The sequence below is a fragment of the Mytilus californianus genome, unplaced genomic scaffold, assembly GCF_021869535.1.
Source record: "Mytilus californianus isolate M0D057914Y unplaced genomic scaffold, xbMytCali1.0.p SCAF_11, whole genome shotgun sequence".
NCBI classification, from domain to species: domain Eukaryota; kingdom Metazoa; phylum Mollusca; class Bivalvia; order Mytilida; family Mytilidae; genus Mytilus; species Mytilus californianus.
Window position 1 is genome coordinate 42,920,984 of NW_026262593.1, and position 21,391 is coordinate 42,942,374.

Consider the following 21,391-nt stretch of genomic DNA (forward strand, 5'->3'; position numbering starts at 1 on the left):
TGACAAAAGTTATGTAAATTTAATTGAAATAAATTTTTTCTGCAACTTTGGAACACATTTCCTTTTTGTCGAGCTTTCGACTTTAGTTTTTAAATTTTAATAACTTTCTTATACTATTTTGGATTTGTTCCAAACTTGGACAGAAGCTTGTTTATGATCAAAAGCTAGTATCTAGAAGGAAATTTTGTAAAAAAAATAAATCCATTTTTTCCATTTTTTACTTTCAAATGGACTTAGATTTTCTGCCAGGAAACAACACATTCACTCTGTGGTTAAAGTTTTTAAAATTTTAATAACTTTCTTTTACTGTTTTGGATTTGTACCAATCTTGGACAGAAGCTTGTTTATGATCAAATGCTAGTATCTAGAAGGAAATTTTGTTTTCTTCCAGTTAGCATTACATTCAGTCTGCAGTTAAAGTTTTTAAACATTTATTAGATTCATAAGATATCCTGGATTTTTACCAAACTTGGACAGGAGCTTCTTACAATCAAAAGATAGTATCAAGAGGAATATTTTTATTGATTTACTTCCTCATTTTTGTTGAGCCTGCGATTAACAGAAAAAGTAGGCGAGACACTGGGTTCCGCAGAACCCTTACGAATTTTTTAAATGGTTATCAAGGATTGCTACGGAAGTTCTATTATCATGATTATATTAAATTCTTGGTTTTACAAAACAAAGGTGTGATCTTTTAAATTTATTAAGTTGCTTTATATACTATTCTAAATAAATTTCAATAAAAAAAATGTTCACTGCATTATTAACTAAACTCAACTGACACCATAAATCTATACAAGGCTTAAGTAAACGATGAAAATTGTCCAGTAACCATAAAATGTATCTGAAACATTCAAAAAATTTTGAATAACATTGAAAATATTAGTCATCATTCAGTTTTGAGATTATTGGATCAGCTTGTTTTATTTTAATTTTAAAGGTGATATATATATATGTAAGAGTTGATGAATATGGTGTTGAATTTATATTATGTTTATTGTGAAATTTTGGTTTCAATGGCATATTGAATACATTTTAAATTTCAAATTGTTGTTCAAATTTCTAGCCAGGGGAAATAGCTGTTAAAAACAGTTCCTAAATTGATGAAATACAATAGATAGATACAAAAAATATGTCTACGTTGGTTAAGACTTGGTCAAGTATGGTTCAGACTTGGTCGAGTATGGTTCAGACTAGGTCGAGTATGGTTCAGACTAGGTCGAGCATGGCTCAGACGTAAATAAAATGGTTAAGTACTGGTCGAGTGTGGTCGAGTACAAGTTCAGACTGTTAAGTATGGTTAAGACTACAGTCGAGTATAATCAAGTAAATTTCAGACCAATTCAGACTGGTAGAGTAAAAATCAGTACAGTCGAGTACAAATATAGGCCATTTCAGACTTTCAATGGTTTGTAGTGTATGGAATAACTCATTTAAAAGATCCTCCCATTTTTAAAGAGGGAAATGTAGTAAGGGATATGAAGACCATTCCATTTCTTAAAAGTTGAGTTAGACTTTGTAAATCTGAATGATGTTAACAACAGAGTAGTCATGGTAGTTGTTTAAGATAACTGTATACATAACCAATTCATAAAGTGAAAGAACCAAAAGAGTTGTATTCACATACTGATTTACTATTCACTCTTGATAGTGTTAGTGAACAAATCTTGATAATAACTCTTGTGCTGAAAACTTTGTTTCAAATCCAGAATTATGTTTACTAGTGAATAATATTTGTAACTGTAGAAGGTCCAGTAACAACAACACTTTAAGGAATGCTCCAGTAATTTATTGAGATCGACATGTTTCGCTGGCTAGGCCACCGTCATCAGGATAGAAAACAATATATAAAATCTTGATGAGGTACAAAATCGGGTTGAGAAAATTAAACGTCACAATGTTGCTATGGTGAGTAACGTTATAAATAGCAATTGAAAGAGAAAGTGAAAGTAAGTATATATGGAAGTACACTATTAAAATAAAATAAAATAAAATAAAAATACAATGTTTTTGTTTTTCAAATGTTTGTTAAAGTTATTCTGCCATCATGTGTTAGCACTCTTGCACAGTGGAACCAATTATACAATTAATTATTGTCAGTTATGTTCTGTGTAAACTTTGTGTTCAATTAATGTCTTTATTTCCAAATAAAGACGTCATTTTACTGGCAATTCCGTACCATTTCGACTGGCTTCCCTTGGCCAGAGGTACTACTCCCAATCGCGTTGGAAATACTGTAAAGTGTTTGACCGCCGAAGGTATAGGGAAAATAAAATAAAATATCACTAGTCTATGCTGAAAGTAAATGCTGTGTTCCTTCATTAAACTATCGGAAGTAGCTGGTAAACTTGTAATCTGGTAAAGGTGGTAGTATGTTTGATTAACGTTTTTTCTGGAACTTCAAAGTGAATTTCATAATAAGAAGTCTGGTGCATATAATTGCCAATAAATTCTGTAAGTGAAAAATAATCTTATCACAGTTATTATCCTCCTTTGCACTCGTTTTTGGTTGAGATGGTTCATCAGAATTTACTTTCTTTGTGCCTGTTGAATGCCTGATAGCATTTTAGGAAGGCCGGTTCCTGTTGGTGCCTCAATGATATAATTGTTTGTTTTACTGCGTGCCGATGGCTAACAAGATTAGCGCAGGTTGCAACGGCGGTTCCTCGAAGGATGCAGTAGTTCACGATCAAAATTGGAATCTACTGACAGAAGATTTACCAGGCGCTGGTTCACTTATGTTTAATTTTTTTCAATTTTTCAATATTTTTTTTCATTTGGAACTCATATTATGAAGGAACTTCTATTTCGTGACACCACCAAGGTGTTTGGTTCAAAAGGACAATTGCCAAATTATTCTGTATGGATGGAGGTGCAACACTTAATTACATCATGTAGATTTTTCTAATTCTGTTCTGTCAATTGTCGTTACAGGAAGTTACAGTAGACATTTTACCAAGGGATGATGGAAATACTTTCCATTTTGCTATTGATGGCCGTTCTTGGTCAGTTGTAAGGACACACTTTGATGATCTGCTTCAAAAGGTTGGTGAAAATTTCTTTGAAAAAATGAGTTATGTCCCTTTGGACATATGTTTTCATTAACCATTTAGCATGACTGTCAGAAGCTCATACTTATGATGTATATAAATATATGTTATAATATTGCCAATGAGACAACTATCCATTTAAGACCAAAGGACCTGTGATTGTATTTAAAGTATATTGTTTTCACTTAGTCAAAAGTGCCAGAGTGAGCTGTTGTTGTTACTATATATCCTCTATCCATAAATGAACCTGTTAAGGTCAAGTTACAGTCAATGGGCTATGTCACAGATTTTGGTAAAATTTTGCATACAACTTTGGCTGGTTGAACTATAACTGAAAATTAAAAAAAATTACATTTACCTCTTTTATCATCTGAAATATTACTGATTTAGAAAGCACATGAAATCAGTGAAAAACTTCTTAAATTTGTCTTAGAATCATTAAATCTCTAATTTCTAATACATAGATTTTTCTTGAAAAACTATATGGTGTTGATTTTAGTGGTAGGTCAATGAATATTGGTATACAGTTGTATTAGCATTGACACATCTCATTTCCATAAAGATTATATGGTCCCACCCCTCACTCATGGTCTATTGACCTTGAAACTTTTGCTTTGTTTACATGGTAATTAATTAGCATTTGCAAGTCTCATTTCCATGGAGACTATATGGCCCCACCCCCTCATCAAAGGGCCAAGTGAGCTTTTCTCATCACTTGGCGTCCATCGTCCGTCGTTCGTCGTCCGTAAACTTTTACAAAAATCTTCTCCTCTGAAACTACTGGTCCAAATTTGACCAAACTTGGCCACAATCATCATTAGGGTATCTAGTTTAAAAAAATATGTCCGGTGACCCGGCCAACCAACCAAGATGGCCGCCATGGCTAAAAATAGAACATAGGGGTGAAATGTAGATATTTGCTTATATCTCTGAAAGCAAAGCATTGAGAGCAAATCTGACAATGTAGAAATGTTTACCAGGTCAAGATCTATCTGCCCCGAAATTTTCAGATGAATCGGACAACCCGTTGTTAGGTTGCTGCCCCTGAATTAGTAATTTAAGGAAATTTTGCTGTATTTAGTTATTATCTTGAATATTGTTATAGATAGAGATAAACTGTAAACAGCAATAATGTTCAGCAAAGTAAATTCTACAAATAAGTCAACATGACCAAAATCGTCAGTTGACCCCTTAAGGAGTTATTGCCCTTTTATAGTCAATTTTTAACAATTTTTCGTAAATTTTTGTTATCGTTTACAAAAATCTTCTCTGAAACTACTAAAATGAATTTAACCAAAGTTGTAAACAATCATCATTAGGGTATGTAGTTTAAAAATTGTGTCTGATGACCCCGCCCGCGAACCAAGATGGCCGACATGGCTAATAATAGTACTTAGGGTAAAATGCAGTTTTTGGCTCATATATCTAAACCCAAAGCATTTCGAGCAAATCTTTTAAAACAAAATTGTTTATTATGTCAAGATCTATCTGCCCTTAAATTTTCAGACCATTCAGGCAACCCGTTGTTGGGTTGCTGCCCCTGAATTGGTAATTTTTAGATTTTTTTTCAGCTTTTGGTTATTATCTTGAATATTATTATAGATAGAGATAAACTGTAAACAGCAATAATGTACAGCAAAGTAAGACCTACAAATAAGTCAACATGACCAAAATGCTCAATTGACCCCTTAAGGAGTTATTGCCCTTTATAATCAATTTTTAACAATTTTCATGAATTTTGTAAATTTTTACAAAATAATTTCCACTGAAACTACTGGGCCAAGTTCATTATAGATAGAGATAATTGTAAGCAGCAAGAATGTTCAGTAAAGTAAGATCTACAAACACATCACCATCACCAAAAGACAATTTTGTCATGAATCCATCTGTGTCCTTTGTTTAATATGCACATAGACCAAGGTGAGCGACACAGGCTCTTTAGAGCCTCTAGTTGGAATATCAAGTCCTGTGTCTTATACACTTTGGTGTGTCACAGTGAAGTCTTAAATTGTACTATCATAAGTGTGTATCTGTTTTTTCTTTTTCAATAGTTTTGTCTTTCAGGGAGCAGTTATTGCTAATCTTGGTGTTTGCATACCTGTCAACTGACCCGTATCCTGCGGGTGAGACCAGAGAATTTCACTCCATACCAGGGACTTTTTAAATACCCACTGGGTCGTCAAATAACCCGAGAATTCGGAAAATGACCAGTTTTCACCCAGGTTCTTGAGCCTTTAGGCTGATTTCATAAGTGATTTTCCTTTGAAATACTGGCAAATTCGTAATTCTTCCGGGACAGGAAGTTCAACTACGTGTGTTAACGGTCAAATTAAGTAACCCATTAAGTGCATGGCTTCACTTGACAGCTTTGGTGTCAAACACACTGTTAATTAACACTAATTACCTTAGCTTAAGGTCATAAATAATTTGTCTATTTCAAAGTTGTTTAACAATAAATTTGAGTTACTTTCCCTTTTTTGTCACCTTTCACAATATACTCCTTAGTTTTATGGTTTTTTTTTTGTAAAAATTTAAATCTTAAAGAAATTGAATGCAAATACATATCAGAATATTATTTTCTTTTATTTTTCTACCTTAGAACAATTAAAAAATTATTTTGAAAATTATTTTTTTTATCTCTACTTCCCTTAAATGCTTAATTTTGATTTATTATATTTCAATATAAAACACACTGTGAAACAAGTAGCTTGAGAATGGATACAAAACTATGAATGAAACATGAAGGTGGGGTAAGGCTTTGCTTGAAATGTCAATGTATAACACATTAATATATCAATGGCTTATTATGCAATGAAAAAATAAAATTAAAGTTTTAAATTATTTTCGGTTAGTACTTATAACCATGTGAACATATTTTGGAAACTGTTCGATCTAAAATATAAAGAAATGTCCCCTAAATACTTATATTCAGCTGAAAAAAGTTTGTACCCGTTATGACCTGAGATTTTCTTCTTCAATGCAGGTCATGACCTGCATTTTCGTTTTCATAGGTTGACAGGTTTGTTTGTATCTATTTTTAGATGATTGTTGATCAAGAAATCTATTGCTAAATTTAAAAACATGCATATAATAATTGCAGTGCCATCTATGTGTCTTAGCTTTTAGTCTTTGTATTTCTATTGCAGTTATGTGTAAGGGGAACAGTATTTGCTAGATTTTAGCATTTGTATTCACATTGCAGTTATGTGTAAGGGGAACAGTATTTGCTAGATTTTAGCATTTGTATTTCCAATGCAGTAATGTGTAAGGGGAACAGTATTTGCTAGATTGTAGCATTTGTATTTATATTGCAGTTATGTGTAAGGGGAAAAGTAGTTGCTAGATTTTAGCATTTGTATTTACATTGCAGTGATGTGTAAGGGGAACAGTATTTCTTAGATTTTAGCATTTGTATTTATATTGCAGTTATGTGTAAGAGGAACAGTATTTGCTAGATTTTAGCATTTGTATTATATTGCAGTAATGTGTAAGGGGAACAGTATTTGCTAGATTTTAGCATTTGTAGTTATATTGCAGTTATGTGTAAGAGGAACAGTATTTGCTAGATTTTAGCATTTTTATTCACATTGCAGTTATGTGTAAGGGGAACAGTATTTGCTAGATTTTAGCATTTGTATTTATATTGCAGTTATGTGTAAGGGGAACAGTATTTGCTAGATTTTAGCATCTGTTTTTACATTGCAGTTATGTGTAAGGGGAACAGTATTTCTTAGATTTTTGCATTTGTTTTTACATTGCAGTTATGTGTACGGGGAACAGTATTTGCTAGATTTTCTCCAGAACAAAAGGGACAGTTAATAGAGACATTACAAGAATTAGGGTAAGATTTAAAGAAAAGAAAATATGTGGTAACTTGATCATCACTTAGCAGGCAAAATGGCCCACCATAATTTTGCACTACTTACTTCCATATATCAGTCTGTTAAACTGTAAGTTTTTTAATTTTTTTAGATATCACCTTGCTTTTATATAAGATCATCATGTGGAGCTACAGTTGATTCTTCTTTTTCACTGAGTTATGGTCCTTGAAGGTAGAAATTTCAATGAATTGAAAGTTTTTTTGTGTTTTTTTCTAAATGTGGTGTTACAATTATTGTAATGGTCTGATTCTTCTTTACGTAATTATGATTAAAGCAACTTATTAGAGAGTAGTAGGTTACTTTGAAGTTTTGTTTAGGTCCAATTTTTTTTACAAAGTTCTTTAACTTTATATAATAATGTATGTATGGAGTATAATTGACAAAGGTGAAGGTCAAACAGTATGATGAAACAGGCTCCACAGGCTAAAAAGGTTGCCTTTTACTTTCCACTTAATTCAAATTTGTTATGATGGTTTTTTTCAGCCATTATTTCAAAATTCTTTGTTGGAAGTTATCCTAAACAACCCTCTGAATGATGGGTCAGTATTTATTTTATTAAATTTGGGTGTTTAAGACTGAATTAGAATTTGAATCACTATTAATGTCTAAAATGTATTGAATTACTGCTTCATATATTTACCATTGATTGATTGTTGTTCACTTTACCTCCAGTGGCAAACATCAAGGAATGCTAAGATTACACATAAAAGTCCCAGAATATTGATGACAATTGTATTAGTAACTTAAATCACAAGGATGATTAAAATATTATTATGTTTTATTTTACCATACTGGATGTAGACATCTCCTCTGAAGTCATGTATGGTTTTTGTCGAGCCTACAACTTTTGTCGCAAAAGCGAGACATAGCGATTATAGATTCCGTCAGCGGCGGCGGCCACAAATATTCACTCTGTGGTTAAAGTTTTTGAAATTTTAATAACTTTCTTAAACTATCCTGGATTTCTACCAAACTTGGACAGAAGCTTGTTTATGATCATAAGATAGTGTCCAGAAGTAAATTTGGTTAAAAAAAAATCCTGGTTTTACGTATTTTACTTATAAATGGACTTAGTTTTTTCTGCCAGTTAGCATTACATTCACTCTGTGATTATTAAAGTTTTTTAAATTTTAATAACTTTCTTAAACTATCCAGGATTTGAATCAAACTTGGACAGAAGCTTGTTTATGATCAAAGTTAGTATCTAGATGGAAATTTTGTAAAAATATATTTCCTGTTTTCCGTATATTACTTATAAATGTAATTAGTTTTTCTTCCAGTTAACATTATCTTAACTCTATGGTTAAAGTTTTTTAAATTTTAATAACTTTCTTTAACTATCCAGGATTTGAACCAAACTTGGACAGAAGCTTGTTTATGATCAAAAGTTAGTATCTAGATGGAAATTTTGTAAATATATTACCTGTTTTCCTTATATTACTTATAAATGGAATTAGTTTTTCTTCCAGTTAACATTACATACAGTCTGTAGTTATAGTTTTCAAAACATTTATTAGATTCATAAACCATTCTGGATTTTTACCAAACTTGGACAGAAGCTTCTTACAATCAAAAAATAGTATCTATAAGAAAATTTTTAATAATTTTTTCCCCATTTTTGTTGAGCCTGTGACTAGCAGCAAAGGTAGGCGAGACACTGGGTTCCGCGGACCCCTTACTAATTTTTAATGCAAACATATTGGATTCCTTTTAAAAGATGGAGGAATGTTGCATTTCACATGTTGAAATATCATTTCAGTTACTTTGTTGGGATGTGTGGAGATGGAGCCAATGATTGTGGGGCCCTGAAGACAGCACATGCAGGGATATCTCTTTCTGAGGCAGAGGCATCAGTTGCCTCTCCATTTACCTCTAAAAAACCAAATATAGAATGTGTTCCTACACTTATCAGGTAGGTTTACATTATTTTAGTCTTACAATTGTTTGTCCAGTATGATCTTTGATAAAATTGATTTTTAATACATTGCAATAAAAATATAAATTTAAATAAACATAATATAAATTTTTTTTGAATTATGAATACTTTAAGATAAAGTATATTAATGAATTATATATATACATAGAATGTTACATAGGAGATGATAGTTGCATTTGTTGAGAATGATTTGCATTTATTTATTATAAAATATGAATTAAAAGATAGAAAGGGATATTACAATGATATAGCACCCTAACAATATGTTAAGTTTTGTATTTTATAAAATCTATTTTTTTTTATTATGTATATAGGTTCAATAAATTTGATAGAATCAGTTACACTTTATATGAAATAGAAATAAATATTATGATAATGGAATTTTTTTTTGGTAAAACAGTGATGTTTCTTACTTTCAATTTTTCCTCATTATCTGTTAATCAGCATGTTATTGTTTGCTCGTTCTTGCATGGGTTTGATATATTTTTATCAGCAATTGTGATAACTTGATACAGTATCTCTTAAAACATGCTGTAAACCCTTCTGGTACAGACAAAACAGCCTAAGTTAACATACTGATTGAATGAAAATAAGTCTTTGGTAAATGGTTATAATACTTTATAGCTAAGCATGTATTCTTAAGTTCTTAGATTGTTCCATTACAATCCTAGTTGCAAGATATATGATTGGATATTGCTATCCTGCATGTTTAAGAACTTAACACAAATGTCTTTCCTGAATAATGCCCTTTAGTGAAAGGGCAAAATAAGGAAATATAAGGATTTATCATTTCACTCACCTCTGCCTTTTACATTATTCCTATAACTAGATTTGTAACAGAATAATTTGAAACTGGAATAAAATAAAAGAGACATGGTTTTAATGATTTAACTTTAGTTATCATTTTTTTTCTTAAGAAAAAAGCTAAAATTATTTTCCTTTAAAATCCTGATGCAAAAGAATTCTAAATTTAAAAAAATGTGTTCTAGTCTAAAGTTGTATAATATATATATGTACGTTGTGTATGTAAATCCTGCTTTGATAGCTTCTGTATTGAATATCTGCTAGCATGCTTTTCTTCATCCCTCTATAGGGAAGGTCGAGCAGCTTTAACAACATCATCTGGGATCTTTAAGTATATGGCTATGTACAGTTTAACACAGTTTCTGACAGTTTGTATATTGTACTGGGTAAGTTGCTTTTATTTTTGTGTACCAAAGCTGTCTTCTTTTAATTTTACATCAAGTTGTAAAAGAAGAAAAAGTTGGAAGCTACAAATTGAGTTGGAATCTCTCTAGTAAACTTTAATCGAGGAACCTTATTTTCAAAAAGTTTCTTTGAATGCTTGAAAAATAATACACCTAGATTAACAGTAAACAGTTTAATTTCGTCTAATGACTTTAAGAATGGTTGCGAAAATTTGAAGAAATTTCGAATCGAAAGTAATTTTTTTACTGAATTTGCTAAATATTGTAAGAGTTTGCCCGGATTAAAATACACAAAATATTTTTCCTTTTTAAATACTAGATTTGAATAGAAAAAAATCCTCCATATTTGAACAAAAAATTAGCCAACAAGAGAGCTTCTAGATGGCAACTTGATGTGAAAATAAACCAAAACAGCTATCAATAGGAAGTAATAACCAGATTTATATTGCTTTATACCAATATTATAAGACAATAACACAACACCAGGTAATCCAAATGTCTGCTACTGATGTTCATAGTTACTTTTATGTTAAATATTTTTAAAATCTGGCATTTGGTGATTTTCAATAAATCAAAAATATGGTAAAAGAATGATAGTTCCATAAACTTTTTTGTACAGTACAGGAATTTCCGAAATTAATGTCTGGTTAGGGAAAGCATGAAGAAAAATATTTGTAATATTGTGAGGGAAATGCAAAATGAACATCTGTTGCAAAGAATTTGACAAATATGCATCCAGTTGTATTTTTTAAAGGATCAAGTTTCATGGGAGGTGGGGGTTACAATGCGCTGCTAACTGCATCAGAAGTGCTTTACCCCATCTTAGGCCCGAGAACACAGTTATTTCGTAGTGCATTTCTTTTAGACAATAAATTCAAATTAAAAAAATCGCACCTGCTCTATCTCAAAAAGATTTTTACAGTGTAGTGTACTACTATTGATACAAATAATATCAAAATTATAGAAACTTCTACCAGCTCTAACTCAAAATATTGACAATTCTGTGTTAAGGGGGGATAAAATTCAGTTTGACAGCTTCAGACATTCTAATTTTTGACCTTTTTTAACTGGACCAAATCACTACTTAACATAAAGATTCAGCACCCAAATTTTTTTAACATGTAATTTCATCCCCTTACTTAATATTTCATGCATAAAATATCAAGAAATAAATTGGGAAAGTGTATAAAAAAAAATGCAAGTTATACACTGTTCACACTAGGGACTATATTCGTAGAAAACGAAAACCAAAGGACGATAACTGTGTCCTTGGACCAGAAAGGAAAATTATGATCATACTCTTTTTTAATCAATCAGGGGATATTATTAAGCATTTGGTATTATTGCTAATGATATTTGAACACTGATTTTACATTGCTTACCATAATTGAGTTTTTTTTTAAAAATTAATGTGTAGGGAAAGGGTTGGGGTTTTATAAAATCAGGGAAAGTTTTAAATGTCAGTTGAAATACCTCGTAGAAAATGTCCTAATTGATGATTTCCTAATATTTTGAATAATAAAGTGTGGTGTAATAATAACAGAACATTTTTTTTTAATTCATACTGACAACATGATGAGAGACAGTGCTTCTGGTCAAGTCAAAATCCATAAGATAGCTTTAAGATTTTAAAACTTTTAATTGAATATCCTAGTAATATTCACCAAGAAAATTTACATGTTCTGTTAAGTTTTCATCAATTTATACTTACCTTTCTCCATTCTATATTTGCCTCTGATTAAAATGAACAGGTTCTTCAAAGTAAGTATAGTATGTATTTGATAATGCTTACACTTATGTTCTGCACCTAAAATCCTGCAGTTGTAACTTTTACAACCCTTGGAATATACTGCTGCAGCATGTTGTTATATTTGTCTGTGTCCTGGTGTATGATACTGCATGGCATGAATCATTACTTACAAAAATACCAAACTGATTGAATCTCAGTATATCTTTTAATGACAAAATCCACCTAGGTATACAATTTTCTTGCAACTGATCAAATTAGTTAGATTGTTAAGTTTATTTTCTATTATGAAATGCTGTGAAGAAAAATTTGGGTCACTGTGACCTAAATAACACAATTAACTTTAGTTTAATTTTTGCATTTAGGTCCTTTTCTCTGAAACCTATGCAAATCTATTATGCATATAAATTCAGTGCTTTTGTATAAGAAAGACAGGGTTCAGGACACTTTGATTTGCTGTGATCCAACGTTTTATGCCTTTGTGATTTTGTGAAGGTTTTAGGGGGTAATTGTGTAAAAAAATATGATAAGAAACCAATGATATTTCTTCATTTCAAACCTTTAGAATAAAACAAAGAATTTCAGTAACATTTAAGACACTGTGACAAGAAATTTATTCAACATCTGAATGGTTTTAAGTCACATGTCCAACAATTGTCACAGCATCTAGTCAAATTGCTAATGAAACAAAATGACAACATTTGATCTTTTGCGAAAAATAGGTATGTGTATTTCATCTTATAAATCTTACCATATTTTGCCATAAGTATGTAGGTCAAAAATAAAACAATAGGAAGAAAAAGACATCATAAATAGAATAAAATTTAAGTTTTTTGATGAAGATTAAAATATTAATTTTTGGTGTGACAGAGAGGGAAGAGCATGTTGGCAGACATGTATGGGATTATTTAAATGTGCAGCTTGTTTTAGTCTGACAGAATTTACATCTGTTTGTATTCTCAGATGGGTGAGTTTTTATATCAATTATTTTAAAGTTAAATTGAGAGGTTTTCTACAGAGAAATGTGTACAGTAATGAGTTTAACAATTTGAAATGCTTCTGATTTTGAAAATTTTGACTTTTAGTTTTCCCGTGCCATTTCTAAATATAAATTTGTCCTTCTCCTAATTTTCATGGTACACTTTTGTATCATGATTAGATGATCATTCCATTTACTGTAAACCAACACATTTTTCGTAAGTAAGTTATTATGCTACTTTGAAAATATGTTAAATTTGAATCTTCTTTCATTTGAATTTATACACAAGCAAAATTACAAAATGGCTAAAATAAATTGCTGCAAAGATGGCTAGAAAGTACTAAGCAAGAAAAAAAAAATCTATAAAAATAATTTGATTTACAGTTCTATGAGTGATAGGTCTTAGAGAATCATAATTATCTTGTTGACATGATGCACTCATAATGCCATTAACCATATTGTCATGCTGTTATATTAAGCTCAAGTCTAGTGTTTCAGTCATAGGTTTTATTCAAAGATTTTCACCATCAAAAACTACATTTTGCCTCAATTTTGTTGCTTTTCTTATGACTGATAGAAAGTGCAATGCCTTTAAACAGTGCCCTTAATACATTATCCAAGTCTTATATGGTCACAAAATATGAATAAAAATCAAATTCAGTTTAAATTTTCTGCAATATACTGCATATAAGTTTATTACCATACTTAGTCTTTAGATTCATTTTATGGGATGCAAATAAATCTAGCAGGATTAATTGTCCTTGACCTCATTTTCTTTGTTCATTGATCCAATTTGTTCTGAATCATTTAATGATAAATTGATCCTATGGCTAAAACATTGGACTAAGGCTACATGTGTTGTGTTTATGATAATTTAGAAAATACATTTCCTTTTGAATAATGTCCTTTAATTACCTGGTATACATATTTTCTTAGTTCAGTCATCCAGATTTGGTGATCAGGTGATATGTTTTATTTACTTGTGAATTGTAAGTTACAAGAACTTTTACTTTTAAGATGTTTTTCCCAAGTCTTCCAGAGAGTTGTCATTTGGCCATGTTGAGCCCAAAGTCATGAAGTTTAATATCCACAGATTTAGGTCCCTTTGTTTTTATGCTCTCAAACATTTTATATTTTCGTCTTTCTATTTTTTTTTTCATGGGTATACCTGATGACGGTTATTCCAAAAACATGTGTTGAACGTACAGAAATAATTTTATATCAATTGTTGCTTTTTTAGAGATGCTTGTGATTAATTTCATGAGCTATCTTGACTTGTCAGAATTTCTATGATAAGTTTCAATGCTGTCAATCAAATATGAGTAAACAATTTAATCAAGCTTTTGTATTACAGATCTCTAACAACTTGACAGATTTTGAATTCCTATATATAGATCTGTTTATACTTACCACGCTTAGTATATCATGTGAGTATATATATTGAAGATTGTTTAAAAAAAAAAAGATTTTATTATGTGGATATCAGTTATGAAAATATTGCATTGTTTTTAAATTCGTAATGCCTCAGTATCACAAAACGTTTTGACTAGCATGAAATGTATGCCATAGTGACTTCAGGCTACTTTCAAGAAAGATGAATATGTTTATAAGTAGTGTGACATCATATTTTTCAATTTTGAATGTTGTTTTTTGTTTTTTTGTTTTTAGCTCACCTGGGCCAAGTGAGTGTTTCTCATCACTTTGCGTCCGTCGTTGTCGTAGTCGTCCGTTAACTTTTACAAAAATCTTCTCCTCTGAAACTACTAGGCCTAATTCAAACAAATCATCATTGGGGTATCTAGTTTAAAAAATGTGTCCTATGACACCGCCTGCACAACAAAATGGCCGACATGGCTAAAAATAGAACATAAGGGTAAAATGCAATTTTTGTCTATTATTTTGAAAATCGTTATAGATAGAGAAAATCTGACAGGGTCAAAAATGTTCAGAATGTTCAGCTCTACCAGTTGTCCAAGTACGTCAAAACTGGCAGACGACTTTTTATAGGAGTTATTGCTGTTAAATGACAAATTTTACAATTTTTTTCATTTTTGCCTATTATCTTGAAAACTATAATAGAGAGAAACTTTAAAATGCAAAAAAAAAAATCAGCAAGACAAGTTCTACTAATAAGTCTCATGATTGAAATTGTCAGTTGATTCCTTTTAAGAGTAATTGCCTATTGATATCGATTTTTACTAATTTTTTGCATTTTTGCCTTATTTCTTACAAATTATAATAGATAGAAAGAAACGTATATAAGCAAAAATGACCAGCAAGACAAGATATACAATTATGACAAATGGCAGAAATCGTTTGACACTTCCTTATTGGAGTTATTGCCCCTTAATGACGATTTTTACCATTTGTTTTGCGTTTTGCCCTATATGATAAAGATTTTAATAGATAAATAGACACGTTAGATCACAAAAATGATCAGCAAGGCAAGATCTACAAGTCGAATTTTGCCGATATAGTAAGTAAACTGTCACTCTTCATAGGAGTGATTCCCTTAAATAAGGATTTTTTTACCCTCTTTTGTGTTTTGAACAAAAACTAAAGAAGATAGAGAGAAACTAAACAGACTAAATGATCAGCAATACAAGATCAGCAAAACAGAGATTTTTGTCATGAATTCTGTTCTCTTCTACAATGTTGGAGTGTCCTTTGTTGAATATGTACATAGACCAAGCTGAGCAACACAGGCTCTTTATAGCCTCTACATTAAATTAATATAAAGAAAAAAACAGTGAAACACAGGCATTAGCAGATTTTGATTGAATGCAGTATTCTAAAGAATAAAAAGGCTCACAGAGTCAGTTTTCAAAGTGTACTCCACAGGTTTTCTGAATGGAATTGAGGTCATTACATTGCTGTATGTGACTTTGATTTTATATTGAAATTCTATTGGAAACATTGTTACTCGTTACGGTACCTTTATATTTCAAATTCATGTAATTAATTTTGATGTTACATTTGTTATTCTCGTCGGATTTTGTCAAATGTCTTAACGTCTTTTCTGTTATATTCGTGTGTTATGGTAAAGATAATTAATCACTCCCTTCATTTATTAGATTTTATTTTGGTTCAACGAAATTTATACGATATATTTGGTTTACAGTTTGATTCAGAAGAAACACCGACATAGCTAGATAATACAATTAATTATCTAATTACTACCACAATTTGATATTAATAAGTATTGTAATTTTCATTGTTATTAATAAATGTAATGTCAGTATTACAAAAGTAATCTTGAATCAATCCTAATACTATCTTATTTTGGGGAAATATTTTTACAAATTCAAATGTGACGTCACTTTGTGTTTTTTTAGAATTTCAAATGTGACGTCACTTTGTGCATTGATGCTTTGGCTAACTCGGCTGTGTATTTTTATATGTTGGATTAAGTTTTTTTATGTAATGTATCCGTTTTTATTCTGTGGTTAGTCCCCACTTCGGTTTTATCATGTATATCTATTTTATAGTCATTTTATAAAATTTACTGTTTGCAAAATAATAAATTATTCTAAATAATAAGGATGGTCTTGTCCCAGGCAGAAAACCCTGGCCGTATTAGGCGCAACATTTTGGAAGTCTTGGTCCTCGGTGCTCTTCGGCTTTGTACTTGTTTTGGCTTTCAAGCTTTTTTCATCTGAGCGTCACTGGATGGTCTTGTGTGGACGAGACGCACGTCTGGCGTGTTCAATTTTAAGCCTAGTACCTTTTGTTAGCTATTATTCGTGTGTTTCTTTGTCCTATATGTTCTCCCATTTATTTGTATTGTGGTCCTGTCATGTGATGTTGTCGTTTTGGTGTTGTGTTTGACGTTGCCATTAAGGCGGGAGGTTTGGCATGCCACAAAACCAGGTTCAACCCACTATTTTTTCTTAAAATGTCCTGTACCAAGTCAGGAAAATGGCCATTGTTATATTATAGTTCGTTTCTGTGTGTGTTACATTTTAATGTTGTGTTTTTGTTGTGTCGTTGTTCTCCTCTTATATTTGATGCGTTTCCCTCAGTTTTAGTTTGTAACCCGAATTTGTTTTTATCTCTATCGATTTATGAGTTTCGAACAGCGGTATACTACTGTTGCCTTTATTTACTTCTGTATAAGCATACTGGTTTTGATAAGTGTTTCATTTGTGTCGTGTTAGTACTACAAAACATGATGTAATTATAAAATATTGGAAGTTTTGTCAATAAATTAAAAATGCATTAATAAAAAATATTTTGAATATACAGTTGGAGCCACTGGAGCCTATGGGAAATTACATCCAGAACCTCCACTGATAAACCTTTTCAGTATTGGACCAATCCTGACTCTAATTTTACAGACAGTGATACAGGCCGCAGCTCAGGTTTTTGTCTACCTCAATGTTCAGAAACAACCATGGTAAGTGAGATGATGTTCAAGTTTGGAATTCTGCAGTGTACAGAAAAACATACATCAGTATTCTAAATGAAAAACCAGGCAGTTTGGTTGATAATGTGATATTCCAAATGAAAAACCAGGCAGTTTGGTTGATCATGTGGTACTTCTTTTAAAAGATAAAAAGATGATTTTGATATTCCTGGAATTCCTCATATGAGGGAGATTCAATACAGATAAATGGGTGTCTTTAGCCTAATGGGCATGGAAATGGATTAAGACATATGTTATGGATTCCCCTCCCCTTAAGCAGCTACTTAAATGGTTAATGCATAGACTTTTTACAAGTCCCACTCCTAAAGTTGCCTTCCCACTGGGCCCACTTTTTCTAAATCCTGGATCCGTACCTGTGTTATAAATGATTTATTATTATTTAAGATTCGTTCTCGTCTTTAAAATGCATATTTTATTTCCTGTGTACATTAAGCAACCAAAAAGCAACAATTTTTAGCTCACCTGGCCCACAGGGCCAAGTGAGCTTTTCTCATCACTTGGCGTCCGTCGTCCGTCGTTTTGTCCGTCGTTGTTATCTTTTACAAAAATATTCTCCTCTCAAACTACTGGGCCAAATTTGACTAAACTTGGCCACAATCATCATTGGGGTATCTAGTTTTAAAAATGTGTCCGGTGACCCGGCCAACCAACCAAGATGGCTGCCATGGCTAAAATAGAACATAGGGGTAAAATGTAGATTTTGGCTTATATTTCTGAAACCAAAGCATTTACAGCAAATCTGACATGGGGGTAAAATTGTTTATCAGGTCAAGATCTATCTGCCCTGAAATTTTCAGATGAATCGGACAACCCGTTGTTGGGTTGCTGCCCCTGAATTTGTAATTTTAAGGAAATTTTGCCGTTTTTGGTTATTATCTTGAATATTATTATAGATAGAGATAAACTGTAAACAGCAATAATGTTCAGCAAAGTCAGATCTACAAATAAGTCAACTTGACCAAAATGGTCAGGTGACCCCTTAAGGAGTTATTGCCCTTTATAGTCAATTTTTAACAATTTTTTCGTAAATTTTTGTAATCTTTTACAAAAATCTTCTCCTCTGAAACTACTAAGACAAATTTAACCAAACTTGTCCACAATCATCATTAGGATATCTAGTTTAAAAAATGTGTTCGATGACCCCGCCCGCGAACCAAGATGGCCGACATGGCTAAAAAATAGTACATAGGGTAAAATTCAGTTTTTTGGCTCATATCTCTGAAACCAAAACATTTAGAGCAAATCTGACAAGGATAAAATTGTTCATTAGGTCAAGATGTATCTGCCCTGAAATTTTCAGACCATTCAAGCAACACGTTGTTGGGTTGCTGCCCCTGAATTGGTAATTTTAAGAAAATTTTGCAGCTTTTGGTTATTATCTTGAATATTATTATAGATAGAGATAAACTGTAAACAGCAATAATGTACAGCAAAGTTAGATCTACAAATAAGTCAACCTCACCAAAATTGTCAATTGACCCCTTAAGGAGTTATTGCCCTTTATAGTCAATTTTTTACAATTTTCATAAATTTTGTAAATTTTTGTAAATTTTTACAAAATATTTTCCACTGTAACTACATGGCCAAGTTCATTATAGATAGAGATAATAGTAAGGAGCAAGAATGTTCAGTAAAGTAAGATCTACAAACACATCACCATCACCAAAACACAATTTTGTCGTGAATCCATCTGTGTCCTTTGTTTAATATGCACATAGACCAAGGCGAGCGACACAGGCTCTTTAGAGCCTCTAGTTTATTAACTTTCAGGTTTACACCATTTGTTGACAATGAAGACGATGCTTATGAAAGTTACGAGAATGCTTCTGTATTTCTGATATCATCATACCAATACATTATACTAGCTATTGTCTTTTCGAAGGGAAGGCCATACAGAAATACTATTTTCTCCAATTGTAAGTCATTTATTATTAGGATCATAGGTGTTTTTGACGCATAAGGACTAGTTAGCTATTTAAGGGAATAATTGTTGGCCATTATAGTGAATGTAAAGTTAAAATGAAAAATTGAGAAAAAAAGTCATTTTCTTTTTATGAAACATTGTGAATAACAGAATCTATGTTAAGGAATTGTAGAACATTATTCATTGCAAATATTTATTGTATGTGCAGACACTACAACCATTAATCCCCTATGGTATTGGTACAAGACCCTTGCAGAAGCGATTTGAGTAAACTCTTTTTAAAAATTTGGAATCATGAAGTTTGTTGGTCTTTGCATTTTTATTCTAAATAGGGTTTAATTGATCAATAAAAATTATTGACAATAACAAAAATAACTGATATAATTTAAAGTACATAAAGTTAATGGAGTGCATGACCTTTATAAAATGTTTCTATTGTAGGTTTTTTTCTTGCCAATATCATGTTTTGTTTGGTCTGTATACTATATGGTTACACTTATAACAGTGGAATTCTTTATAGAACTTTTCTATTGTAGATTTTTTCCTTGTTAATATAGTGTTTTGTTTGGCCTGTACAGTATGGCTACACATAGAACCACTAGAATTCTTTAGAGAGTTTATGGAGGTAAGTGTGCATTTATCCATTATTTTCAATTCAAAGTCATTTTGCAGTATAAAGGTGCCTTTCCATCGATCTGGTTTCATAGGGTTCCAACCATTCCTTGAAAAGTGGAATTTAATTGTAGTTGTACCAGGCCTTAAAATGTCTTGTTGTGTCTTCTTGAAAAAAAGATGGATGAGTTGGATAAATTTTTTGTTTTTTGTTTTGTTTTTTTTTTTAGGAGGAGGGAGTTACAAAAAGAATAGAATTCTATTGAAATACTTCAATGCTTTTGGTCTCATGTTTTGTTCCCAGCTTGAAAACACTTGTTACATTTTATTAAACAAGCAGCATATCTCTGAGAGAGAAAACTTGTATACTTGCAAAAATGCATGACTATGACTAAAACATCATGCCTAAACGCCTAAACACCTATTCATGCATAAGAGTCCATTTTCCTATACGAATAGTTTCCAGTGTTTAAGATACTTGCATTTTACAGGAACATGAAGTTCTTGTAGAGTTCCATGCTTTTGCTCTTGGTTCTTTTCTCACATTTCAACTGCTTAGTACAAAAAAAACAGCTAAACACCTGCATGTAAAAAATACTTTGGGACAAATATATTTGCCGTTGTAAGTTACATAACTCTGTTAAAGACAAGCATGTTGCATTCAGAATCATATGTTTGAATGGAATAAGATACCCTCTTTTATTCAGTTACACCAGTTAAGCCGTTATAATATCCAGTTCAGAATATGATCTTATATAAAGCTTACTTCATGTAGGTTAAAATGTTTCGAGTCTACGATGCTGCAAATAGAAATATTTCTAAAATAAATCAGCAGCTTCTAGCTATTGATATTTGTACTCTGAAATATGATAGCATGACGATCCTAGTTATAAATACTATGTTTGTTTTGCCCTTATATATTATTTGCATATTTATATTTCAGTTGGCAGATATACCTTCTATGGAGTATAAACTAATTTATCTGGGAATTGTTGCAATCAACTTTGTTCTTTCGTTTTTAGTTGAAGTAAGTATAAGGTTTCAGACCACCAATTCATCCACTCCAATTTTGAACATATGTAAAAGTAGCCCTTCCCTGACAAAAAATAGTGCTCTTGATGTCATTGTTTACTTAAACTAACCAACAAATTTGCAGAAATGAAACTTTTAATGAAAAAGAAATATATTTTGACCATTTTGAGCCAACATTTACTTGTCCATGGGTTTACATTTAAAATTGATGATTAATGTGCTCCATAGTATACTTATTTAAGATTTCCAGAAGACCAGAGGTTATTTTTAGTAGTAGTTGCCTTCTGAAAGGTTGTGTTTCACTACCAGACTTTAAACATTGGTTGAAAATTGTCATGTAGAAAGGCAATACATGTACAATTCAGGATATACCTGATTTCTATGAAGTTAAACTTAAGGTAAAATATTTAGAAAGCTGTGTAAATTGAAAAAAATGGCTGAATAGATTTTTAATTAGTGATCTGAATAATTAAGTAAATTTTGACACTAAAGGGCTACAACTGCGACAAACAATGAATCTGAAATAATCGTTGCCTTTTTCCCTACAGAAAATTGCTTTTGGCTGTAGAAATCATTGGCTTTTGTGCACAGTTTCC

The 21,391-nt window shown here is 31.4% G+C and overlaps 1 protein-coding gene across 1 annotated transcript in view; it reads left to right on the forward strand.

Moving 5' to 3' along the window:
- LOC127720129 (polyamine-transporting ATPase 13A3-like) overlaps positions 1-21,391 on the forward strand; it is a 202,396-nt gene that overhangs the window by 69,831 nt on the left and 111,174 nt on the right. The window contains exons 21-29 of the mRNA XM_052226570.1: positions 2,935-3,045; positions 6,812-6,891; positions 8,691-8,843; positions 9,961-10,057; positions 14,156-14,228; positions 17,047-17,197; positions 18,998-19,143; positions 19,688-19,776; positions 20,707-20,790. Coding sequence (XP_052082530.1) covers positions 2,935-3,045; positions 6,812-6,891; positions 8,691-8,843; positions 9,961-10,057; positions 14,156-14,228; positions 17,047-17,197; positions 18,998-19,143; positions 19,688-19,776; positions 20,707-20,790 — 984 coding nt within the window. The remainder of the gene's footprint in view (positions 1-2,934; positions 3,046-6,811; positions 6,892-8,690; positions 8,844-9,960; positions 10,058-14,155; positions 14,229-17,046; positions 17,198-18,997; positions 19,144-19,687; positions 19,777-20,706; positions 20,791-21,391) is intronic.